Below are 26,857 nucleotides of genomic sequence, written 5' to 3' on the forward strand. Positions count from 1 at the left end.
GATTAAATTTCTAAACGTGAGTTGCTCACTGATAAACATCTCGAGCTTTAGTAATGAAATCAACACTGATGAAAAGATATACCCAGTTGTAGTGCTCTTTAGATAAGAAGCTAGGGCTCATCCAGACATCTACTCCCTCCGGTCGTATTTAATCGACGCGGGGGGAGACCATTGAAGCCCAACCAATATTGTTTAAGACGAGATGCTAGAAAGAAAAAAATGTAGTTTGGGATGCTACTCATGTAAAACAATCGATGGAATTCAAAGCAATCTGATATCTCGCATGCTCTAGTTGTTATTCCATCCAGAGATCGATTTACTCTCTAACCGTGAGTTGCTCACTGATAAGCATCTCCGAGTTTTAGCAATGATCGAAATCTGAGTTAAGGAACTGGTGAACAGATTTACCCAGCTGTAGTGCTCTTCAGATAAGAACTATTTCTTTCGCAGGAAATATTGGTTACGTCTGAGCATCTGAATATTTTACAACAGCTTCTAACCAAACATGTTTTACAATGAATTGCATAACGGGCCTCTGTACATCAGTTGGATCTATCAAACTATCACTCTGTACCAACTATACATCCCTGCGTTACAACGAATGAACCAAGTCATCTACAATTAACTGGTGTGTGGACCATGTTCGTCAACCGTATGCTCCTGCTTCAAAAAAATTGTTTCTTATCAGTCTTCTAATTTACAGCCTTTACAGTCATGGGGTCGCATTTATCATCTCGCTTCCTTTATGATTCTTCCCGTTGCTCAAAGCAATCTAACAACAAAGCCAACAGAAACATAATGAAACAAATGGATGGCAGAACTTAAGAAGAAAGTACAATAACCAACAGAAACAAAAGGAATCCTCCTCACCTTCGAACATCAAATCGTGAGAAGAATCATACTAGTCCAAACCACTTGGATGCATCACCAAGATGGGAATTTTGTGATGCCAAACAGCTCAAGCACATTGGTAAATTTTGTGGAGCTTTCGACAGCCATTGTGGAGAGGAAGAGTCTGGTTGCTGCACAGAACAAGGAGGGTGTTCACTGCTTCATTCTTGAAGCAAATCAATCTGGGAATAGTGCACACTTCTCACCAGTACGATGAGAACCTCATTGTATAGTCAACCTTACAGTCACTGAATGTTAATAAAATTAAACACGTCTATATGAGAATCTCATTGTTTGGAAACAGTTTTAAAGCTTAAATGTGCATGCTTTCTTTTGCATTCTCCATTGGTTTCAAAGTACAATCTTAGCTATTCTGTTGTTCATGCAAGTTTAACACAAACAAGTCCTTAGTTAACAATGCCAATGCATATTTTGTCGAAGGTCAATGTCAGTAACGATCTCACAGATGACAGAAGAAGACAAACACCATGCCGACAAAATAACCAGTACATATATATATCATTGAGCTACATACCGTGCAATCATTAGTCTACCGCACTTGGTTCTTGTCAGAACCTGCAGAAGGTTTTAGAAGGTAAATAGAGAAATAAGAATCCAAAATAAGATCGATACTGTGATGCTATTGTTTATTCAGTCAATCTACAGAATTAAGACTCACTGAATATGCTTGACTTTGGCGGAAGCCAATTCCCTGATTTCTTTGATTTTGGCTCCTTCATCTGCCATATTTTCTGTTGTTTTTCACTTCTAACAGAATGCCTGCTGGATTCTCCCACCAAACTCACTCTCTTCTGTATCTTTTCATGATATATGGCTGGTGGAGAAAGTTTCAATGGAGGTACAGTTTCAATATGAAAAGACTTCTGTGCTTTCTGAAGATTATTCAGCATTTCAAACTGCAAAGGAAATATCATGGCAAAATCTTTAGCAGGTATTACAGAAGTATAGGACATATCTGTTTTATCGCCATTTAGAACTATAAATTAACTATAAATTTAGTGTTAGAATGCACACAGGTTCAATAGCATTGGCCAAAGGCCAATATGATACGTGCACATGTGCTATACAAGAACAATAGCATGACCAAGTACACAGCTACTGTCATATTCATAACAACAGAGATAGCACAAGGTTATAAGTGGATTAGGGCTTCCAAATATCACACAAATCAAGTTTTTGGATAGCGTCCGGTCATAATAAGAAAAAATAAATATACTAGCAGAAAAAAAACCAATGAGACTATCTCAAGATATTCCTACCCGTGACATCTGCTGAATCCCACGAGATTTTTCAACATGTTCTGACTCATGATTATGATGGATGCCATACGATACTTCATTTTCAACCACAGGATACTTGGGTAGCCCATTCTCAGATATTATAGGTGATTTGTTCTGGGTTTGTGTGTTACTCATCGAGAGACAAATTGGACATCCATCTTTGGAATCCTTGTTGGATGATTTGCTTTGCTCAGACTCACAGTGAAGATGTGTTGCATGTCCACAACTGAATACTCGAACTGCTGAAATAGCATCTTCTTTAGAAAGTGAGCAGTTGCATACACAGCAGACAAAAGTCTGTGGAGCAAATCCGTGACAAACCCCTCTCTTTAATAAGCTCAAGCTATAGAATGAATCATCCTCAATAACTGACTTGGCTGTTTCCTGCAAACAGGCGCTATTGTGTCAGAGAAGCTCGATTTTTATCGATTTCATAAAATACAGAAAAGAATGGCCAAAAAAAGTGATGTTCTCATTTCAGCGTAGTTAACTGATCTTCCATATAGTGTACAAAGCATTGCAAGAAAATTATGAATAACTAACATTTAATTAAACAGGTTAAAAGATTGGTTCAAGATATTACTGTCTGAACATTAGTCAGATCAGCAGAAGTATGTTAGTTCATCCATAAAGCGTATAAGTTACTTGGTTCATGAATTTTGCTATCAAGTGTACTATTAAAAGCCTCGGGTTTGTTTTAATTAGTCTAAAGCATTGCAAAGCTTCCAGGAAAGGGTTATAACTTACAAGTTAATTCAACTAAATGTCACATAGATATGGAACATGGAGCATTTTTCTCAAACTCTGCTCTATTGCAATGGAGTATGCGATTTTTTTATGTTATTAAATAATGGCCTATTTTCCGAATGATTGGTGCACATATGCTATACTTACGAAGTAAATGGCAAAGAAAAGATAATCAATATGTATGTACCAGTATTCGTTTTTCATAAAGATACATAGACAGCATTCTATGTATGACAAGTTTAAAGTCACCAAACTCTTGACTCCCATTGTCAGATAATAGCTTTGCCATAATTGCTGGTAGGGGTATATACCCAGCCATTGCCTCGATTATCTCTCCAACGAATTGTGAGAATACTCTCCGCAAAGTATTCAAACACCTTTGGTTACTTGAATTCACTATTTGTTGTGAGAATCCTTTGCCTGTTGGATGTCCATTTGTCGTTTCACGCCCCTCAGGCCAAGAACCTTTTCCATTTACAACTTTGTTTCCATATAACTTTTTCAGTGGATCCGAGAAGCTGCATCAAAACCATAACAGCATTAGTAGAAATTGTGTCTACCAGCATAGACGTTGGGTATTTTGATATGGTCTCAACAAAGCTATAAACGTGACACTTGCTAACTGTATTGGAAATACTTTACACTACTCTACAGCTATAGCATATATGTTGATCATACATTTCTAGATAGTATTTCATAAATCTAATGAGTAATCTATGAAGACATAATTTTTCCGGCCTTGCCTGGTGGATTTTGTGTCTAAAACCTCAAACATGGAGAAAGTCATCGATTATAAACTTATATACTACATTTACATACATAAACAGGTATGTTATATAGTCTTATACAGTTACATACATAAATAGGTATGTTATATAGTCTTATAGAGAATGTGTGTAATCAACACTTTGTTGTCAACCCTACTGCCTATGTGGCTTTAAATTGTAAGAAAGTATATATTAGCACAACTTACGAGTCAAGCAGTTGAAACCAAAGTAGCTGAGACTCCTCTGGGTCTAGGCGCTGTGAATTCCTTTGGCACAATCCAATGGAGGAATGTAGCACATCAAGCACCGGATGAGCCTTAATGAGAACATTGAATATTTTACCAGCTATACAAAATAGGATACAAATCTAGGTTAGTATTTCAATATGAGCAAGAAAACGAACCTCACTCATTTTTAGAACAGTTTCTGGTTTCTCAATTCCAGAGATACTTTTTGAAGATATCGGGGAGAACAGATTTTCCACCGAAGCAACAAAGTAGCTGATTTTGTCATCGAGTCCAGCTAGAACAAGTGCCAGTGCACTACCAACATCACCAACCCTCTCTTGCAAAAATGCAGCAGCATCTGTAACTCCATAATGTAGACAAAGATGCAAACACTTCTCCAATCTGTAGCTATCGAAAGTCTCCAGAAACTTCAGAACTGACCTTGATTCGTACTGACACAAAAGCTGTACGAGAAAGTTTATTTGATTAACAAAAAAGGATGACAACCTAAAAAAATCATGTGCTACCACTAGAAAAAGTTCAATCTAACTATTTACATAAAGTTATTTATCACTTTAGTCAATTAACATAAACCATTGATCTCATGAACAGTCTTAAATATAAACTAAGCTAAGCTCAAAAAAAAAGAACTAATCCCAGTGCAATAGCATAGACCAGGAATCATTCATGTTCCGTCACTGCCTACAAATATGCTCTCGAGGAAAACAAAAGGTCCTCCAGGTTTTCCAACCACAATATCTCACCAGGACTCTCAAGTTGTAACCAACAATCAAATTGACAATCAACCCTAGACCTGAGCTACATGACTACTCCCAAGACCAGCCAAACACAAATCTACAAGGGTACAATGATACCATCAGCATTCAGAGTCCATATGAAGTACCTGATGATTGTATCTTATTTGCAAGGAAAATTGCTTGGTACCATCATGATATCAATTCATAGTTCTACTAACTGCCGATGGCTTATACTACTAATTAGAAAACTTTGTGCAATATAATGAACAAGGTCCAAACAAGTGCTAGGTGCTAGGATGCTTGTGGCAACCGATTTTCAATATAGCTACAAACTTTGGCCTTCATAATCAGTAGCGTGTTCTCTCAGTACAACTTTTTGTGGAAACATTGGGTGCGCTTGGTTATCTTGCTTGACTCGCCTAGCCTGACAAGGCACAGGTAGCTCACCCGAGCTATGTTTACATGGGCAAAGCAGCACGTTTGGTTCTATTGCCTTGCTCCTAGCTATGCGCATGTTTTTGACCGGTAGTTGTCCTGTTTAGTGAACCCACCATTTATTTTAGGAGGCGTGCAGATTTTTTTTTCATTTGTTCTTGCCGATGAGAGCTAGCCAATTTGGCTCGCTTTGCTGAGCCGAGGCTATCTTGCCCCTAAAAGCAAGGATTTTTTACTGCTTCCAACTGCATATCCTACCCAAGCAGGCTATTACGGTTCTAGCCGAAGATCCAAATGCTCCCATAGTAGTCACAGGCTCTACTAATAGTCTACACTGGTAGCTAAAGGCTCCAACCAAGGGTATATCTTTATGGTTAAAATTTAAAAAGCTACAATCAAACATACTGATGCTAAAAAAAACTGTCGATACACTTACCTCCAGATAGAGTTCAACTAACTCATCAGTCATAGAAACAGGATTGCGGTCAAACAACTTCGGGAGATTTGATAATCTATGCAGATAATCTTCAAGTTCGCCAGAAAAGTAGCGACGTTCAACAGTTTGATAGTTTCTGGCAGTAAGGTCACTCAAGTCAAGTTTTCCTGACAAGTGTACTTCAATTGCAGTTTTCAAGAAAAGAAAGAGGCTGCGGTGATCAGAATGAAGCTCTGACAATATTTGCTGGATCTCATCGTGAAAATGATCAATCACCAAGACAAATGCACACTCCCTAAGAAAATTAGGGCATAGGAGAGAAACTGAGCACATTCAGGCAAGCAAGCAAAAAAACAAGGGGAAGAATATACTAGTTAAAACAGTAATTAACAACCTCACCTGCTTAGATTGACTAGCTCAGCAAAACGGGATATTACTGTGGAACGAAATGCCAAAGCTTCATCACCTGCCAATTGAAGTAACTTTTTGTTGATGAAGACAAAAGCGTGGTATGGTTCCACTGTATCCTTCATGTAACTATCTAAAGCAGCCAAATGTTGATTTCTGGCTGTATATATCATGCCACAGGCCTGTATAGTTACAACAGCGTTACAGTCATAGGTTGAAAGATATTTTTGAGCAGCAGTGCTATATCATGAGGTGAACTTGCAGGAGGTAGTAGTGACAAACCTGGTGAAAAGTGGCTTCTAAACAGAGATGCAACACATAATCAGAATTCCAGTCAGTTTGAGGAACCACATTGAAGAGCTGAAGAACTTCTTTCTGACTTAGCATCTTGTTATCGTCATATGATGGAGTACTGGATGATGAAAGGTATTTAAGAATGTGCTTAAGAACTCTTTGAGATGCATTTGCCCTTTTACGGGAAACAAAACAGGACACAAATTCAATTATGTAACCAAAGTCATTCACTGAAGGCCAAAGTTCTGATTCTTCTGACTCAGCAGTGTCCACAACAATGGAATGGATCGCCTCATTTTCTAAACCAACAATATGAACGATGATGTCAACTACACTTTGTAACAAAACATTTTGACTATCTGGGCTTCCAATATTATTATTATCCTCGTCCTTGGACACAGATGTATCAAGAGTGCCAGAAGTATGCTCAAAACTCTCTTGCTCAAAAGCACACTTGACAACTTCCAAAGTAGCTTCTGTATCCATCCATAGTAGATAGCATATGTTTGGGCATTTCCCACAAGAAGAACTGAACCCCTTACATATTTCAGAAGTGAGCATTTTAGATTCCTCAAGCATGAATTCCAGAAGTTCTTTTCTCACTGAATGAAGACGGCCTCGGGGAATTATTCCATGCCCTGCAAAAATAGAGCATGTGATAATATCTCATGGAGTTTAATCATCTCATAAGAGCATCATATCTAGCAAGTTCATATGTATTCCTGGTTTTGAAGAAAATCCTGCTGGATGTGTGCAGATGTTCCCATGAAAATGACACAGTACCAGCACCTTATAGTAAATCTGAAGTCTCCAATTTTAGAAATCAATTTAAGCGCATAGCATTACTACTAACACAATTCAAATTTGGAAGGTTCTAAGCCCGCAAAAAGCCCAACAGCACACGAAAAACATAGTCAATGGTCAACACTAACCTGGCATTGAATTAATGAAATAATTAAAAAATTGCCATGAATGATACATCTACTAACCTGGAGGAAATGCTAGGCCTTGGAAGCAATACTTCAGATAAACAAGCATTCTGTAGCTGTTTCAGTGAAAATATGGTAAGACACTGGCCTTCTATATAGCACAGGTATAATATTCTTAAGGAAGACCAATTTGTATACAACACTAGGCCACTAGGAAAATCAAGCAAGTCTAACCAAGTACTAATGTGGTTCTTGTCTACTTCCTTTGAAAGCATGGGAACTCTTTTGCATAGTATCAGCATTTTGGTTCACACTCATGCATGTCAGAGAGAAATCCCAGGGATCAAGGTGCATTCCAAATGAAGATTCATGTAAATTGCAACAATATTCAGGTAAGTAACGCTAAGAAAATTATCAGATTCTGACTAATTCAATTTACCAGAACAGACATTTAATCGGGAACTTCAGAATAACAAAATTGTGCTCAGTTCACATATCAACAACATGAGAAAATAATGTGTAGCATTGTCTCATCAATGAGCAAGGTGGTCATGGGCAAGTTCAATACAACTCTTACTGGCAAAAATATGACATACCAAGTAGCAGTAGCATCTTTTCTAGCAACGCTCTGGATAACAGATAGAAGTTCCTCTAGAGGTGTACGAAAATCATTCAAGCCTTGGTTAAATAAATAAATAAGAGCACCATATAACCCATGTTCACGACACAGTCTGACTACCTGCACACAGAACAACAATAACAAATCATGTGGATGTATAACTGTAAAACACATTAGCCCAAACTACAAAAATGGTACAAGAAACTGAAAACAAATTCTCAAGTAAGTTATTTTCTTGTCCAATGAATGTGAAGCATCAAACATGTCTGAGATAGTTCTACATATGTACTTCTTACACTACTTAGATGCAACTTTTATGTATACCTGATTAAAATCCAGTGAAGAAATATCCATATGAAGAATGCATTGTTCGACTCGCTGCAACCATCCTTTGCCACTGTAATGTTCAACAAGAGCTTGCATGATCTGCAAATCAGATGGGCATAAATGTATAATCGCTTGCAAATATATGAGCTAACACTACAAAATCCTCCATGTTATTCACCTCAGGGGGCAAAGAACCAAGCATATCTTTCAGTATATATGGCTCCAGTACCTCCAGAAACATGCCTGTTATTCATGTCATGTCAGCCTTTTCAAGATATAGTGACAATTTAGTAACAGAAATGCAGGTGCATATTCTAATCAGCAAACAGATAACTTGAAATATGCAGTACGTTCCCATATTGCTCCACGTGCAAATTAATATAAATAATCCTCTGGAATCTTACTTAAAAAAGGCTGTGAAATCTTCAAAAGTGCAAGTGAAATTATTGCAAATAAGATGGGAATCAAAGCAGCAGAAGAAACGGATAGTGCTTGGCCATGCAAACACTAGAACCCACTAAAGGATCCACCAAAAGAGATCACAGGATGCATCAAGGATTGATCTAGAGTTGTATTAAACACAGAAGGGGGGATTGCAGCAATTACAAGCATGAACAAAGCAAACATTAGAGTTAATTAAGATAGATAGGTTGCTAGCCCTTATGAGTTTAAAACAAGCCTACCTCCACTTTGTGCAGCAACAAACTTCGAAAATACTGTATCAAACAGGATGTCATTCCTTCCAATGTGAACACAATACTCAACTGCAACCCCTCCTACACGAGCATACTGTTCCTCTCTCTGTGTCAGCAGGGATCTATCAGCGTCTATCAGGCCATCTGTTGCTTCCCCTTTTCCAGTATGGTTTGACAATGCAATTGAGATATACTCGAAGACATAACCTATATATGACAGCAGCAACTCTACTAAATATGGCATTATGGCTTCTCTTATAGAATCAACTGTTCTCGGGAGATCAACAACACCCTGTGTATGACCGTCATAAAGCTTCATTGCCATGTCCAGTGCACCCATCCAATCACCAGCCCTCTTTAGTGCTTCAATCCGCTCTTTCCATGGAAGAAGTCGCGAAACTGTAAGAAAGCTTGGGCCAAGAATATATACCGTAGCACCTCTTACTGCTACTGAGTTATTAAAATGCCTTTCAGGAATACCAAACTTGTTCAAAAAATGTGTATGGAACAGTATGCTGTCATCAAAGATAAAACCATCAAGAACAAAGATAGTCCTGCGAAGCTCACTGCCATCTTTTGAGAACAAACAAAGCTGCCCTCTCAGATTAAGGACAGCTAACATCTGAATGGGAAAAAAAAAGAATTTTAATTTTACACTGGGAAGAGAACATAAACAGAATGAATAACCAAAAGTGGAGAGTTTTGTATGCCTGATCATTTAACCAGGCAACACCAATGGCTGCACTATCAAGCTTCCATTCCTTATGTTTGATCATCTTTGATTTCACATATTTTGCAACTTGCACTTGACGGTCCCATGCAAGCGCAAGCCATGCTACTCGTTCTTCATCTATAGTGTTGTCATCTTTAGTCCATGAAATCACAATATAAGGAACTATCAGTCATTGTCAATTATAAGCTTAGTCTAATCTTACCGACTGGCGACGAATCACCCAAGGATGATGTCCATTTCCATGCAGCATAAGAAATTGACCCTTCTCGTGCTCCTTCTGGTCTAGAGAAGGTCTCAATATGGTCAACATGATCAATGTTGGTACGGAGTCTAACCTAGTAGGTGAAGCATGGAACGTCATAAATCAGAACAAAGATTCTGGTAATTATGAGTTCACAAGATAACAGATCGTAAAACATGTATATATAATGTTTCCAAACTTAAATATATCATCTGTACCACAAGAGCATGTTGATTCATATTGAACAAGACTGTAACACCATCCTCCATTGGAGAAGAACCTTCGTTGAAAAACTTCCATCCAGAATCTCCTCCAACTACACCTCCCATCATGCTCCCAAGACCACCACCCGAGGAAGTTGTTAGGTTGCCCTGGGCAGATGAGTTGGTAGAACCAAAGGATTCATCCGCTAGAAGAGGACAGGCTGAGTGCACCATTCCAGCATTTCCGTCAAAAAGGCGCTGGCAAAGTGTAACTAAGTTTTGTTAGACCAGACATAACTGGGGATCAAGTAAGTTAATATGTGCACATTGGAAAGGATGATGTTTCTTCATACCTGGGTTCCCTTGATAGTCAAGCGATTAATGACGGGGATGATCGAGAATGTGTGCAAAAGAACATGCCCTTTTGAATCTCCAGTGATGGCTTTAGATTGGCGGATAAAACAAACATGCACTACAGGTGCTGTATGCTCGCCATATATGACTTTTGCTGCAGTAGCCTTCTGTACATCCCAAATTGTCATATGGCCATCACCATATCCTACTAGCAGAAGATCCCCTTGCGGGTTAAAGCACATGGCAGTCACTGGTGATTGAGTTTTCTCACCTTGATTCCAAAAGAACAGCATCTGCAATTATGAAAGAAGTCTTTATAGACCAGAAGATCAAAGGGACATGCAACCTGTAGGACTTCAGAAACACTAATCTAGGGCAGCAGACCTCATTTTTAAATCATAACATTCAGCCAACCAGTTTTACTATTTTCCATATTTGAGTTAATCCAACAAGATTTTGAATAGCATCTGGCTACTGGTCTATAAGACTAATAGGGTATATGCGCAGCCACTGGGTTTATTACATGATTGACAAACTCATGAAATGTGCGGCAAGCACCAACCTCGCTGATCTTCGAGTTCATGCACTATGTTGGCAAAACAATAATTTCAACCAGCAAGCAAGAAGAGAAAATAAGGATCAATTGTGCAGACATTATTGAGAAACTGTGGAACAAAAGGTCAAAGGTTCCTTGATGATTTGGATGAGCTAAACATACAAAAAGAACAGTTTCTTCCAGTTCCTTGTTCTAAAAAGAACATACAGATGTACATAATCATCTTCAAGACATCAGGTTGAGCTTAATTATTCCTAACATGTATGTATGGTGTGGCACACAATCAATTGGCTTTTTAAATTGAAACTATGGTAAATAAATCAAAGTTAGTGTTATTCAATTCTGGCACAAAGAATAGTTGCTTTAAAAATTATTATTATATGAATACTTCATGGCTGAACCATCTAACAAAAATAGGTAACCCTTATCTTCTCTTGTTGCCATCAACTGCTAAAGACTATAGTTGGGCCTCATTCTCAAACAATGTGAAGGAAAACGTGATACTGTTGGGCCTATACTCCACAGCCTTGCCTTAGTGAACTTTAGATGGAAGTATGAGAACAAAGAATATATCGAACAATTTTTTTAGCGTGTACATAAACCCACAGGGACAACTTCTGATTCTGGCAATACTGTAAAACACGTAGATTTGGCAGGAATGAGTACTGCATTCAGATGAGTTATTTTTGTTCTTATTTTGTACTGCATTTAGAGATTTCTTCATTATTTCCTATTATACGACCAGATGGAATATCAAATATAACAAGCACGACTGTGCAGATTATGTCTCACTGCCACTGATGCATAGCATAGTAGAAATTGTAATTCCGGTCATGTTAATGGGGCACAGATGGCAAATGATCACTTGGGTAGATTCCTCATGGAAGTATTACTATATATGCCCTAGTTTCTACTCTATGTCTGAGATTTTATATGTTTTTAAAATTCTACCTAAATACTAAATTTGTATTGACGTTTGGTACACTAGGGCAGTAATGGGGAATTCACGTGTTTGCGCGCCAAGTTAGATCATTATTTGCTTTAAACTGAACCCAGATTAACTTAATTGTGTGAGATACGTACAAGTCTATACCACCATATAATACTGAATAATCTTGAGGTCAACATCTGAAACATACCAATGTACCATATGTAGTACTCCCTCCCTCCCATGAAAGATGTCTTAACTTTGTCTAAATTTGGATGTATCTAGATACACTAAATACTGTCTAGATACATTCAAATTTAGACAAAGTTAAGACATGTTTAATGGGGCGGAGGGAGTATTAAACCACACAAACAATATGCACACCAGCACCAAGGAGGCAAGGACTAACCTTTGCATCTGTATCATCAGGTTGATGGATGGAGTATTTGCTTGGGACGATAATAACAGATCCATTGGACATGCCCATCGCTAGGTAGCTCCTATGTGCTGCTAACACATGGGGAGAGCCATGGTCCTTGCGAAATGACGGGGTGGCCATGGCACGAGTTATTGGGTTGTCCACCTCAATCTGCATGTAACCAATTGCTGGTTGGCCCTTTCCAATCCCCTCCAGGCGCATGGGTTGTGCTGCTGCTCCCTCCTCCCAATGTTGCCCGAACGAGGCCTGCCTCTTCTCGAGCTCCTCCGCCCACTCCAATGGTTTCATCGACACCTTGGGCTTCTTCTCCGTATGTTTTTCAGCCTTCCTGCTGATCTCCAACCTCTCCTCGATCACCTTGTCAATGACGCTCTCCGACTCCACTTGCTCTACCGAATCAGTGTCAGACCGATCAAACTCCAGCTCATCAACGGTCTTCTCCTCGGAAACAGCCTCAGCTTGATCCACAACCTCGTCAGATGCCACTAAATCTTCGTCTCTCGTTTCCTCATCAATGTTTTCCTCATCAACAAGCCCAATTTGAATCCCGGCATTGATTTCTGCCAAATTGTCATCCTCAACTTGCTCAGGTTCAATGACATTCTCGGCAGCAACAGAATCAACCTCACCTGCCTCCACCGATTCCGAGGGCTCGGAGTTCTCTTCAATCCCCACTTCCCCATGTTTGCCCTCTTCCAACTCTTCACTCCTGCTACTCCCACCGACATTTTCCTCGGTCACCCTAGCAACCACTTCCTCACTCACCTTCTCTGCCGCTACCTCTGCTTCCGAATTTCCAGCGGATGGGATCCCCTCGGAGGCTTCGGAGCCGGAGCCCTCGTCGAGGAGCTTCTCGATGGGCGCGGAGGCGGTGCGGCGCGACTTAATCGCCGCGGCGTGCGGGGTGAGGACAGCGCGGGACGCGGCGGCCGCCGCAGCGAGGGCCGCGCCAGGTTTGGGGCTGGGGCGGACGCCCCGGAAGAGCGACGGGAGTTGCCTCGACGAGGAAGCGGCGCTGTTTGAGAAGGTTCTCGAGACCATGGAGGAGAGCGTCGGCGACGGCGACGGCGAGGCGGATGTGGATCTCCCGGGGGAGGCGGAGGCGGGAGGGGGCGGCAAAGGGGGAGGGGAAGGTTTAGGGGCCGGCGGAGGGGCTCTGATGCGGGCTAGGGTTTTGGGGGTGAGGCTGGGGCTGTGTGTTGGCTCGTCGGAGTCGGAGTCCGACGAGGAGTGGAGGAGGAGCAGGTCGTCGACGGCGCGGCGGTGATCGGCGTCGGCGTCGGAGGCTGAGGATGAGGTGGGAGAAGACGGGAGGAAGGATTCCAGGTCGAGCTCCTGCGGCGGTGGTGGGTGCTGGAGTGCCATCGCCGGCGACGACGACGGCATGGGGGGCGGTCGCCGTCTCGCCGAGGTACGGTGGTGCGAGCGAGCGAGCTTGGGATGCTTCGGCCTGACGGTCTCCTTGTTTCTATCAGTGAGTCTACAGGTGGCAACTGGGCCCAAACGGGCCGAGTGGACACACCAGGCCAATCAAGCTCGGCCCAGTTTAGCCCATGCCATCCTAGCCCGTCTAATAAGCCCTGTTGGTAGCTCGAAGCCTCGTTATACTTTTTTTTTCCTTTTTTTTGCGAATTATACTTTTTTTCCCTGAAGTGGACATTCCGTTTTAACGGAAACTAGAAGGATGCTCCGCGCATTACAGCGGGAATTTCTCCGATAACTCTATTTTGTAAAAAACTAAAGGGTATAAGTTGATTGGAATATGATATTATTTGTAGGAACATGCATGATGCGTAAATATTCAAGAGGCTAACTTAAAAAAAAACTGACTTAAAATGGTTATGTAGTTGGAGGCTAAATTGATGATGTGGATAACTGGGTGGCTTAAAAAATAGATAATGCGACTTCCATGTAGAGTATTAATGAATGTTAGTGGGAAATGACATGGATAATTGAATGGCTAATAGAATGGATGATGTGGATAGCTTGCATGTTGAGATAGACAACTTAAATAACCTTCTTGTAGGATTTTACTTTATAAGAGATGCTAGAAGGATATGTTGCGCGTTGCAGCGGGCATCTCTTTAACAAATATTGTGTGAATAAAAGGAATTATGTTGTTTGAAATTTTAAATTATCTATATAATTATGTAAGATTTAAATTGGCGAAGCATTCGAGGGGTTAAATTTAATTGACATAAGATTGTTGTTTATTTGAACAATTAAGGGTCATTACAGTTCATAAGTGATGATGAGAATATTCATAGCGGTGAAAGATGTATGGAAGTAAGAATATTCATAACGATTGAAACTATCGTAGCAGAAATTGCAATATAATGGATTCCAAACATGCAGAAGTTGTACTAACATGAGAGCTGGAATTAAAAGTGTTAGAGATGATAAAATTTAGCTTCGGAAATAAAAATGAATGAAAATAGAGTTATAAAAATTAATTTTCACATTTGCGTCGACTACTACAACCGCTAGTTTTAGACCTTCATGTTTGCATTTCAGAGTGAATACTAAGGATGACAATGGGCATGGTATGGGCAAGGTAGAGCAATACCATACCCATACCCGTATAGTCAATGGGTACAAACTTCTACCCATACCCGTACCCATGGGTATAAAAATTTACCCATACCCATACCCGGTGGGTACCCATACCCATTGGATACCCGGTGGGTAGGTTAAATAACAAGTTGAGTACATAAAAATGATTTTTTTGCATTTATCAATAAAAATTGAATTAAAAAAATAATTATCTCAATTCAATAACATGTAGGTGAGTACATAACAATTAACATAGTACAAAAATCACATTCTCATATTCTAACTTATAAGTCAACAAAAGTAGATGTATCACGTAATAATTTAACAATAAACGGGCAGGGTATGGGTATATACGTGTGTACAAGGCTACACCCAGGCCCTGCCCATGACTTCACCGACAGGGTATGGGTACAACCCATTAACATAAAAGTGTACACATACCTTGCCCATGCGGGTACGGTACCCGCGGGTACCCGTACCCGTGGGTAAAATTGCCATCATTAGTGAATACCTGTTACTTGCATGATGTAGAATAAAGTAGAAAAGAAGATGAAAATAAGATGAAAAGAGAACACGCGACTACGCGAGGAGGAAGATGCTCTCTGTTTTGCTTCTTCTCTACCTCAACACAATTCTTCCCAAAATGGTCCACGGTAGGATAACTCTTATCTTCACTTTTTCAGTGCACCTGTCCGCACAAACAGAAAGTTAAATCAGCCCAGAAATTGGAGGAATGAACTCAGACAATTGGTCGAACAGCCAGATGCTACTGCAAAGTGATTTGTAGGTTTTCTGATGCAACACTATGTGAAAAGGGATTAAGAGGTGATCGGCTTAGCCAAATCGAGAAGGAGGTCTACATGAAATTTATATACTGGAGGTGGAAGAATACGAAGAGCGAGAGATTAACATAAGACTTGAGTTTTGAAGTGAAAGGGACACGGTGGGTACTTATTGGTGTTTGCAATCAATGGATGGTAACGTCAAATCGAAGAGGGAGATGAACCAAACTGAAATAGTGGTATTTTTTCTTCTTACTCATGAGACGGAAAATTTATAGTGCGGACTGCATGAACATTTGTCACGATGGAGACAACCAAATGGATGGATGAAGATGAGAATTGTATGGCTGAGATTACTTGATGATGTGGCTATGTTGCATGTGAAGATAGACAACTTAAATGACCTCTTAGTGGGGTTTTACTTTATAAGAGATATAGATAGATTCCGATTTGTTTTTTAGGATTTTTTTTTTTAAATCATTTTTAAGAATGCTTACCGAGATTGGCATAAAAATTTAGAAAACTAAAGATCTAGTTAACCAATAAATCTGATTCGGTTTTGGTTTTGGTTAAAGAAAATAGGAGGCACCACCAAATAAAAAAGAGGCACCACCAAAGAAAGCGCATAGTAATTGTTATATCAACACAAGAATCATCAACTGCGCAAGAAGTTGATATATGAGCGCTAATCGTGGAGGGATGCTCGGGAGGCTGCGACACTTGTGGCCCTGATGCATCGCTCGTGAGCGATTAAAACAAGGGGCAGTGCCAGAGCTTGCCAAGGAATTATGAGGGGGCAAAACATATAATATCCATATCTAGGGGGGCAAAATGCTCAAAATAATCTCTTCTAAGCCTTGTAAAAAGATTCCTTCAGTAATTCTTAAAAAGTTGCCCCCCCCCCCCCGACTTGTACATAGCTCCGCCTCTGATAAGGGGTAGCTAAGATTGCAAGGGACATGTTCTATTGTGCAGGCTTCACACTATGTTCATCAATGACCAAAGTCATACAACAAACAATTTGTGGAACATTCAACGCACTTGGGCCTCAATGGAACAATGGGATTATGCCCAAATTGATGGTAAGTTGCCCAATTCGGTATGTTCAGTCTTGTTCGGTTGGTCGGGCTAAAAATCCAATTGTATAATTTAATTCAGTTAGTATAAATGGAAAGCTAAGAATAGCGTGTGATAGGGAAACTAACCGAGATTTCGGTTATTTCTTTTTTGGCTTCAATTCAGTTTAGGTTTCATGGTTTTTATGCCCTCGGTGAGTGGCAGAGCTAGCCCACATGCGAAGCCTAGGCATGAATAATGTGTGACCATCTCAATCTTAATTTTTCCTAACAAATGCTTACTTAAGGTAGCAATATAGTTAATTAATTAGAGAAGTGTGCATGTCGGGCTGAAGCTCCATCACTGAGCAAAATTGAGACAAACCCACCTTCCCATTCTCTCTCGCCCTTCATCTTTCATTTGCTTCCCTTTACGATAAATGGCGAGCAGGGAAACTACTTAACGAAAATTTCTTGACGCCACAATGCACCACGTGTCACCAGACGGACCTTCGTCAAGATCGACCTTTTCTTAGTGATTTCAGTTTCATGGCTTCCCACTTCTCAAAAAGGAAGAATGCAACATCCCAACATCATTAGGTTTTAGTATAAGCATAAAAACGTCAATAATCATTTCATCTTGCCTAAAAAACTATCTTTTTGGCCCGAATTTTAATGTCATTTCCGGCCCAAATACTCTTCGAAGGTAAGACATTTGCTTGCACATATGTATATTGATAACGAAGGGGACACTATTTAGGATTACCTGCTCTAGTAGGTGCAAACCTTAGCGACTGTGTTGTGCATTTTATAGGAAGTATATTACAGAAAATTAATGGGTGAAGAGAGAGAAATACAAATGGAAGGAGATTTTATTAGAAGTGGTGGCACGATAAATTTTTGTTTATGCCATGACCATGCTCAAATTTCCAAAAGGAGTGTGTACAGCCATGACATATATAATTTAGCAATTAGGGTGTGGTGATGCTGATCAAAATTTAAGGATGCAATGGTGTCTATGGTGAAAACATCTTTTCCAAAAAAGAAGGAGGACTGGATTTTATGTACTCTCACTCTTTTAACCTCGCCATGCTAGCCAAGAAAGCGGGACACCTAATTAGTAATTACGATTCTCTTTGTGCAGAAGTTTAAGAGCAAAATAATTCCCTAATCAGAGTTTTCCGGAGGCTACCGAAGAAAGTATCCTTGTACACCTTTGTTGGTACTCAAACATTGAAAGGAGGTTGCATTTGGATGGTCGGATACCAAATGTTGATATTTGGGATTACCAATAGATATGGAGTTCTTATATATTATGAAAGTAATTCATTTGATTGATCTTGGGTCCCGTTAGTGGGATGAAACATTTTCCGATTCATCTTTAGTCATAAAATGATGCTAAGAGAGGATTTTGCAGATTCCTTCGAATTGACAAATACTAATGGTTTGATGATATTGTAGTGTGGAAATATATAAAGTCGGTTATTTTTTGGTGAGGTCCTATCATGATGAGTGGTGCCACCAATTTGGGAATCAAAACTGTCAAAAGATGACTTCTTCTTCATCAGGTTCAACCCTATTTGGAATCGTGTTTGGAAATTGGATGTGCCGGCGAAGGTAAATATTTTTTGATGGAGAATGCTACATGAAGTGGTGCCGCTCAATTCTATTGTACGAAAATGACATATTTGAACAACTGGGATGTCTATTATGGTGGCAAAAATTTCAAATTTTAAGATTAGGTTTAGTCAGTCTAGGAGGGTACGTGAAGCTTAATGTAGATGGGAACTGACCATCGACGAGTTGGAGAGCGAAGACTCAATCTCGAGCGGGCAAGGATGCATCAATCCAATCTATCCATGAGGCTATGCCTCAGTCCACCAAAACATGTATGCATGGTTTTGATGTCACAAGTTGTGATGTGTAACGGCCCCGGGTAATACCCCCAATAGATTTGTTTGTTCTTTTTCTCTTTATGCATCATCATGACATCATACATCATATCATCCATGTTTTTAATAAATAAAATTTATTTTATAAACCCTAATTATTTTGTTTCTTCCTCTCATATGGTTTTATATTAAACCCTCCCTTCTCCTTTCTTATTTTAATTAAAACTAAATACCAAAACAAATATTTGGAACTTCACAAAATTGTTCTAATACCAAAATATAGTTTTTCAAATCTGTCAAACCTCTTCTTCTCATCATCTTCTTGTCTCGGAAGAATTCAGCAAGAGAAGAAATGAAGAAGCAGCAAGAGAAGAAGAGAGAACAACCAGCTGGCCACTTCCTTATTTTGAACCCACCGAAGCTAATCTTCTTTTTCTGTTGTCCTCCTCCTCACGAAGAGAGCATGGGCTCTCTGGCTCACGCAAGGCTGCGTGCGTGCCGTGCCGCATCAGCTCTTCCAGATATTTTTTGGTCACCCTCCACAGCCGCCCAACACCATCTGCATCCACCTGCTCCCCTCTTCTTTCCCCTCTCCCAAGTCGAATCCGAGAGAGGAGAAACCCCATCGAGCGCCATCGCAGCAACCTCGACCTCGCTGTCGATCCGCCAGCTCCGGCCACCCCCAGATGATCTGAGAGCACCAGCAGCTTCGCCTCCCTCTCCTCGTTCTCCACATACAAGTGCTTCGTCGGGACCCCCTCCAAATCGACGTCAAGGTCACCGTCTTCATCTCCGGCCGCCGCGCTCTGGCGAGATTTCCGAACGCTACGGCCATCTTCCGGCGCCACGGACACTGCCCTCGACTTCCTGGTGAGCTAGCGCACCTGTTCCCCATCTTCCTCATCCCTTTCCATCACCGCACACCGACGCACTCGACTGACGAAACTGACGGCTGTTTCTGTCCGAGGACACCTCCGCCATGGACGGGAGCACGGGAAACTCGCCGCCTTTGATCTACGTCGCCACAAGCTTCAACGCCATGCCAGGATACTCTTCAAGGTCTCCTCCTTCCCTGCCCGTGCGGAACACAGAGCCGGAGCGTCCGAGTCGACTACCTCCACCCGCGTCCACGACGGTGATCACCACGACCATCTTCTTCCCCGACGTCTTCACGCGAGCCGAGGCGAATCCCTTCGCCAGAAACCTCTCGGTGAGCAGCCATCTCGATCCAGCTCTTCCCCTGCTTCTTTCTTTCTTGGTAGCCCTGTTTTCCGGCCGGGTCCGAACACGCCGCTGTGACCACAGTCGGCGACGAGCATGACCATTAGCTGGTGCTGCTGTGCTGCTTCTGTTGATGCGCCTGCGTGCGCATCACTTCTCCGTGTTGTTGTGTTCCCTCCTGCACACCACGTACCTACGCCCTTGAATTGATCTGGACTTTGTTGCCGTCTTTCAAATCCAGACATCAACTGTCAAGGTTCAATAAGCAAGTGTCGATTTCTTCAGTTAATTCAGTTACTGTTCCTCTGTCCCCTGGCACACACCGTCACGCGCGCGACATCGTCCATCTGCTTCGTGCCTTCGTTCCCTGGCAGTAAATCCGTTGATCACTAGTTGTTTTGTTTCCTACGCCTCCACACACACAAAGACATGCACCACCTGCGCCTCCACACACACAAAGACATGTACCACCTCTACACCCTTTTCAGCTAGCACACACACATGTATACCCATCTGATCTAGCTGCCTACCTGTTGAGGAGCGCGCGTAGCGCGTTGGCAATGCCCAGCAGTGGCTGGCTGCCCGCTCGTGAGTTCGACTCCCCGGAGCGAATTTATCGAGTGTCTCACCTGTGCGGCACTATTCTCTTGAACAGTGTCCTGCATGTTCCAATTTCTGGAGGGCCCTATGGGCTGCATATATGCAGAAGGCTGAGCCCATAAATCAGTCTGCCTCAGTTCAAGCTATGGAGCCAATTTCCACCGCGGTTCGACACTGGTATTGTGGTGTGCCCACCACCGCAGGGGTTTCCCAGAAGATCTAGGCTCGCGGAGGCTCAAGTCTTAGTATAGGTTTGGTTAGGTCTAGCTTGCGCACGGGTGGCGTATGTGTGGTGGTGTGCGTGTGTGAGGAGTGTGTTGTGCGTGAGTTCAGATACTACAAAGTTGTACTAAAGACCAGGAAAATCTCAAAAAAAAAGCTGCCTACCTGTCTGCTTAGCTTGCTAGCTATCCATCCCGAGCGTGGCAGCATCGCCTATCCACGATCTATCTGTTTTTCGCTTCAGTTTTGGCAGACAAACAAAGCATCACCTTCCAGTTTCTCTCCTGTCTTTTATGTTTCTTCTATTTTAATTACGTAACATGTTTATTATATATCTTCTAATCTATAGCTCAAAATCAAATGTATTATATATGAATTTCAATTAGAAAAATGTGTAGAATCTGAATATGACATCCATATAATTGTTTGCATCCTGCATCATGTGGTTCCGATATAGTTTGCATCGCACCTAATAATTAAACGCAGAGTATTTGGGAATTACCGGCTACGGTTCCTCGCTCCGATTAATATTGAAGTAGATCACCTATGCCATGTTATGCCATGCTAATCAACATTTAATTTGTCGGTAGAAAATGCAACTTCAACCCTAATTGTTTGTCCGGGTTTCGATCCCGCTTAATTTGGATAATTGCATTGCACCATCTTTGCCATGTCATGCATATCATCTTGATCATGCTGGATCTTCTTTATCCGTAGTAGTAAGACTTGCATCCGTTGATTGTCTAGCATTTGCTTCTTCCCGGATAGGATCGCGAAGAGGTGTTGTGAGATACGACAAGTTCTTCTGCAGCTTTTCACAGGCGAGCCCACCCCTTCACCTATTTTACTTTTACATGCTCTTTTGATCTATTGCTATCCTTATGTTGCGATTCTGTTGTGTCACGTGTCCTATCCACCTGTTACCTACATCTTCGAGATACACCTCCTCGCCCTACCTATTGTTTGTTGTTTGCCAGCTTTGCGAGTCGTAGGCGAGTTTAGGGTTTTCTGTTGATATCTCGAAATGTTCGGGATATCTTGTTGGGATGTTGACACATGTACTACCTTTTCTAAATGATGATGAAAACTTTTGCTACAACTAAAATTGCTAAGGGATAATAATATTGCAGAGGCATCCGTGAGCCCCTTTGCGAAAGCATCGGAACTTTGACTTGCTAATGTCCCCTAGGACCCGAGTTCTTGTTATCTGTTCCAAGATTGAGCGCTCTACCCATGCGTGGGGACGATTATTGGGACCCCCCTCACCCATTACCTTTTCTCAAGTCAGTTGAAAAGGGGGCCACAACCTTGGTTTTATTTGGCGCATGCATGTTTATATACTGTTGCCTTCGGGTGTTTACTTCCTGTTGCCTTCGGGTGTTTATATTCTGTATTCTACCCCGCGGAACGTTTAGCGAAGCGTGTGGTTTGCACGCCTAGCCGTTAACGCAAACCCTGAGTCCGCTTCGGAGTACGGCCGGACTTCGTTACGGGTAGCTTAGTCGGGTGGCCCCCCTAGACTTTCTTGTTGAACTGGGAACGGTCTTGTTGTGAGACATCCTCCTGTCGTAAGTGGGTCGAGCATGCGTATGGTTACATTTGGGCAACCCCTGCAGGGTGTACATCTTATCGATAAGCCGTGTCCGCGGTTATGGACGACTTGGAGCTGTTTAACTCGATCATAGAACAACTTACACCTAATGTTTTCGCTAATAACTTGCTAATTACTTGCATAGTAAGTTAGCCCTATTATAATGGAATGGATATAAAATTGTCAACTGTGTGAGTGCCTTGTTAGTACCTCTTGGCTAAGGGGGATCGCAATGGCTGGGTTTTTGTTTGCAGAGTATAGAACTGCTAGATTATGCGCTCTCTCACCTTCTCTATTAGACGGAAGTTGTAGCGTGTCTCTATTGGTTAGTGCTTTGCTGCCGCTAAACTCCACATATAGCCGGGTGAAGTTTACACCGCCCACCAAAGAAGCATAGTGGTCTTGTCTCGCAAGCACGTGCCATTGGTACTTACCCTCGTTTTTCTTCCTCTTTTTCCGAACACGCTTTTCGACAAATAGGTACGAGATGACGATGTTAGCAAGGTTACCCTTCCGCTTGGCACAGGCGAGGTTATGGACGCCACTGGTTATCTTCAGGACTCTTAGTCCAATTTGTATCTTGTCCGTACTCGGACGCATTCGATCTTCTGTATGACTTGGATCTTTGTATTGTATATTTGTATCTTGACTCGTTGGAGTCGTTGTTGTAATATATGTTTCTTGTGGGCTCTATTGTAATATTGTTGTAATGTTACCGCTCGTGTTAATTCCTCTGGCATCACGTGTGTGATTCGTCGCGCACGTCGTGTCGGAGGGCGTCTCTGGATCGATATCGTGCGGATTTCGGCGGGATCGCTCGAATCCTCATGGTACCGGTTCCGGGGCGTCACAAGTTGGTATCAGAGCTCAGGTTTGACGGTACCCCACTAGTACAGCCTGTAGGATAGCCTCGCCAACGGTCGTTGAGTTTAGAGTGTCAAAACCTATTTTCGAAATTCGTTGGATAGATCTGATTAGCTCTGATTTTTCTCCTTATCTATATTCTTTCTCTTCTTACCTTTGCGCGTTTTGAATCTTCTCTTATCTGCTTCTCTGAGTCTTAGGTTCCGACGTGGGTTGAATGATCTCTGCCTTAACCTAATAGGACCGATCTCTGAAGACCTTCCGATAGAAGAACATCACCGGCGGCTAATCTTCGTCTTCTCCGTTTGACATCATCTTTGATTTTGTGGTCTTTCTTCAATTCCTTGTGCTTGGGCCCGAGGAATCTTCGCCGACCATGTTTATCAAGATCGCCAATCTGAATTCCGGGAGTTGGTTATACTATTCTCCTATTCACATGCAGAGTAATACTTCGAGTGCGGGATGGGCTGATCACCATACCGACTACTCTTATTATTCGCTCTTGTAACGATGAATTGGTGGATCCGTGTGACTGTTACGCCTTGCTTTGTTTCTTCGGAGTCATCATCGTCACAGGAACAACGACTTCTTGTTAGAGGTGTCGACCGTTCAGCATGGAGCAACATTTCTTGTTAGTGGTGTCGAGGAGATCGACACGTCGCCTGAAGACCCGATAGTTCACCTCTCTCCCTCGTACCATGGCGTGGAACCTCGGGGCGAGGTTCCTTGTTAGTGGTGTCGATTGTAACGGCCCCGGGTAATACCCCCAATAGATTTGTTTGTTCTTTTTCTCTTTATGCATCATCATGACATCATACATCATATCATCCATGTTTTTAATAAATAAAAATTATTTTATAAACCCTAATTATTTTGTTTCTTCCTCTCATATGGTTTTATATTAAACCCTCCCTTCTCCTTTCTTATTTTAATTAAAACTAAATACCAAAACAAATATTTGGAACTTCACAAAATTATTCTAATACCAAAATATAGTTTTTCAAATCTGTCAAACCTCTTCTTCTCATCATCTTCTTGTCTCGGAAGAATTCAGCAAGAAAAGAAATGAAGAAGCAGCAAGAGAAGAAGAGAGAACAACCAGCTGGCCACTTCCTTATTTTGAACCCACCGAAGCTAATCTTCTTTTTCTGTTGTCCTCCTCCTCACGAAGAGAGCATGGGCTCTCTGGCTCACGCAAGGCTGCGTGTGTGCCGTGCCGCATCAGCTCTTCCAGATATTTTTTGGTCACCCTCCACAGCCGCCCAACACCATCTGCCTCCACCTGCTCCCCTCTTCTTTCCCCTCTCCCAAGTCGAATCCGAGAGAGGAGAAACCCCATCGAGCGCCATCGCAGCAACCTCGACCTTGCTGTCGATCCGCCAGCTCCGGCCACCCCCAGATGATCTGAGAGCACCAGCAGCTTCGCCTCCCTCTCCTCGTTCTCCACATACAAGTGCTTCGTCGGGACCCTCCAAATCGACGTCAAGGTCACCGTCTTCATCTCCGCCGCCGCGCTCGGCGAGATTTCCGAACGCTACGGCCATCTTCCGGCGCCACGGACATCGCCCTCGACTTCCTGGTGAGCTAGCGCACTGTTCCCCATCTTCCTCATCCCTTTCCATCACCGCGCACACCGACGCACTCGACCGACGAAATCGACGGGCTGCTTTCGTCCGAGGACACCTCCGCCATGGACGGGAGCACGGGAAACTCGCCGCCTTTGATCTACGTCGCCACAAGCTTCAACGCCATGCCAGGATACTCTTCAAGGTCTCCTCCTTCCACTGCCCGTGCGGAACACGTGAGCCGGAGCGTCCGAGTCGACTACCTCCACCCGCGTCCACGACGGTGATCACCACGACCATCTTCTTCCCCGACGTCTTCACGCGAGCCGAGGCGAATCCCTTCGCGAAACCTCTCGGTGAGCAGCCATCTCGATCCGGCTCTTCCCTCGCTTCTTTCTTTCTTGGTACCCTGTTTTCCGCCGGGTCCGAACACGCCGTGTGACCACGATCGGCGACGAGCATGACCATTAGGCTGGTCTTCTTGTCGCTTACGTTGATGCGCTGCGTGCGCATCACTTCTCCGTGTTGTTGTGTTCCCTCCTGCACACCACGTACCTACGCCCTTGAATTGATCTGGACTTTGTTGCCGTCTTTCAAATCCAGACATCAACTGTCAAGGTTCAGTAAGCAAGTGTCGATTTCTTCAGTTAATTCAATTACTGTTCCTCTGTCCCCTGGCACACACCGTCACGCGCGCGACAGCGTCCATCTGCTTCGTGCCTTCGTTCCCTGGCAGTAAATCCTTTGATCACTAGTTGTTTTGTTTCCTACGCCTCCACACACACAAAGACATGCACCACTGATACGTCCAATTTGCATCACTATTTTATATCATAATTTGCTGTTATTCATTGATATATTTCATGTTTGGACACAATACTTATGTTATTTCATCTATTTTGCATATTTCATGATTATTGGAGGATCGAGCATCGGAGCTGTGATTCTCTTGGAAAAAGCACCGTCGAACGCAATATTTCGGAAGATCAACTGTGGAAGGAAATTATACCAAAATCCTGTTTTTCAGGATGATGAAGGAAGCCGGAAGGGAGCCGAGGGGACCCGAGGTGGGCCCACACCATGGGCCGGCGCGGCCAAGGCCTCGGCCGCACCGCCCAAAGTGAGGAGGGGCCCACAGCCCCTCTCGCCTCCTTTTCTTCGCGAAATCCTTCGTCCCGAAGACCTAAGCCAAAGAGGGTACCTCGCGAAGAGTTCTGACCGCCTCTGTGGGCGGAGAACACCGTAGAGAAAGAGCTCTCCGGCGGGCTGAGATCCGCCGGGGAAATTCCCTCCGGTAGGGGGAAATCGACGCCATCGTCACCGTCATCGAGCTGGACATCATCTCCATCACCATCATCATCATCTCCACCATCATCACCGCCATCTCCACCGCTGGACATCATCACCGCCGTAGCAATTTGGGTTTGATCTTGATTGTTTGATAGGGGAAACTCTCCCGGTATCGATTTCTACTTGTTGTTGATGCTATTGAGTGAAACCGTTGGACCAAGGTTTATGTTCAGATTGTTATTCATCATCATATCACCTCTGATCATGTTCCATATGATGTCTCGTGAGTAGTTCGTTTAGTTCTTGAGGACATGGGTGAAGTCTAAATGTTAGTAGTGAATTATGGTTGAGTAATATTCAATGTTATGATATTTAAGTTGTGGTGTTATTCTTCTAGTGGTGTCGTGTGAACGTCGACTACACGACACTTCACCTTTATGGGCCTAGGGGAATGCATCTTGTACTCGTTTGCCAATTGCGGGTTGGGAGTGAGAAACCTAAACCCCCATTGGTATATCGATGCAGGAGGGATAACAGGATCTCAGAGTTTAAGGCTGTGGTTAGATTTATTCTTAATTACTTTCTTGTAGTTGCGGATGCTTGCAAGGGGTATAATCACAAGTATGTATTAGTCCTAGGAAGGGCGGTACATTAGCACAGGTTCACCCACACAACACTTATCAAAACAATGAAGATTAATTAGCCGTATGTAGCGAAAGCACTAGACTAAAATCCCGTGTGTCCTCGAGAACGTTTGGTCATTATAAGTAAACAAACCGGCTTGTCCTTTGTGCTAAAAAGGATTGGGCCACTCGCTGCAATTGTTACTCTCACACTTTACTTACTCGTACTTTATTCATCTGTTACATCAAAACCCCCTGAATACTTGTCTGTGAGCATTTACAGTGAATCCTTCATCGAAACTGCTTGTCAA

General features: G+C 42.4%; 1 protein-coding gene and 1 long non-coding RNA gene across 4 annotated transcripts in view; one reads left to right on the top strand and one right to left on the bottom strand.

Moving 5' to 3' along the window:
* Window positions 1-423: 423 nt before the first annotated feature.
* LOC127308618 (uncharacterized) lies at window positions 424-13,737 on the bottom strand. The gene is made up of 21 exons (XM_051339484.1): window positions 12,259-13,737; window positions 10,365-10,658; window positions 10,027-10,269; window positions 9,770-9,902; window positions 9,545-9,684; window positions 8,823-9,456; window positions 8,318-8,382; window positions 8,137-8,238; window positions 7,790-7,932; window positions 7,254-7,309; window positions 6,253-6,902; window positions 5,962-6,152; window positions 5,563-5,857; window positions 4,110-4,397; window positions 3,913-4,022; window positions 3,127-3,457; window positions 2,172-2,576; window positions 1,571-1,808; window positions 1,427-1,467; window positions 871-1,022; window positions 424-772 (listed from the first exon to the last, which is right to left on the bottom strand). The coding sequence occupies exons 1-19, from the start codon at window positions 13,672-13,674 to the stop codon at window positions 1,442-1,444; spliced, it is 5,760 nt and encodes a 1,919-aa protein (XP_051195444.1). The 5' UTR covers window positions 13,675-13,737; the 3' UTR covers window positions 424-772; window positions 871-1,022; window positions 1,427-1,441.
* A 5,127-nt stretch (window positions 13,738-18,864) lies between these two features.
* LOC127310681 (uncharacterized) overlaps window positions 18,865-26,857 on the top strand; it is a 102,289-nt gene continuing 94,296 nt past the window's right edge. The window contains exons 1-2 of one of the 3 annotated variants that reach the window (XR_011746560.1): window positions 18,865-19,780; window positions 21,361-21,434. This is a non-coding gene — a long non-coding RNA (uncharacterized lncRNA). Of the gene's footprint in view, window positions 19,781-21,360; window positions 21,435-24,595; window positions 24,648-26,857 lie in introns of those variants that run through there. The other 2 variants (XR_011746561.1, XR_011746562.1) reach the window with 2 other exon arrangements.

The sequence above is a fragment of the Lolium perenne genome, chromosome 6, assembly GCF_019359855.2.
Source record: "Lolium perenne isolate Kyuss_39 chromosome 6, Kyuss_2.0, whole genome shotgun sequence".
Taxonomy (NCBI): Eukaryota; Viridiplantae; Streptophyta; class Magnoliopsida; order Poales; family Poaceae; genus Lolium; species Lolium perenne.

Bases quoted from the DNA above. Each gene is read 5' to 3' on its own strand.
- LOC127308618 (XM_051339484.1), bottom strand. From the start codon at position 13,674: ATGCCGTCGTCGTCGCCGGCGATGGCACTCCAGCACCCACCACCGCCG. The intron at 5,858-5,961 runs GTGAGGTTGTTA...TAATTTTCTTAG, and splicing joins GAGCTAGTCAATCTAAGCAG to GGAGTGTGCATTTGTCTTGG. The intron at 3,458-3,912 runs GTAAGTTGTGCT...GTTTTGATGCAG, and splicing joins TGGTTTCAACTGCTTGACTC to CTTCTCGGATCCACTGAAAA.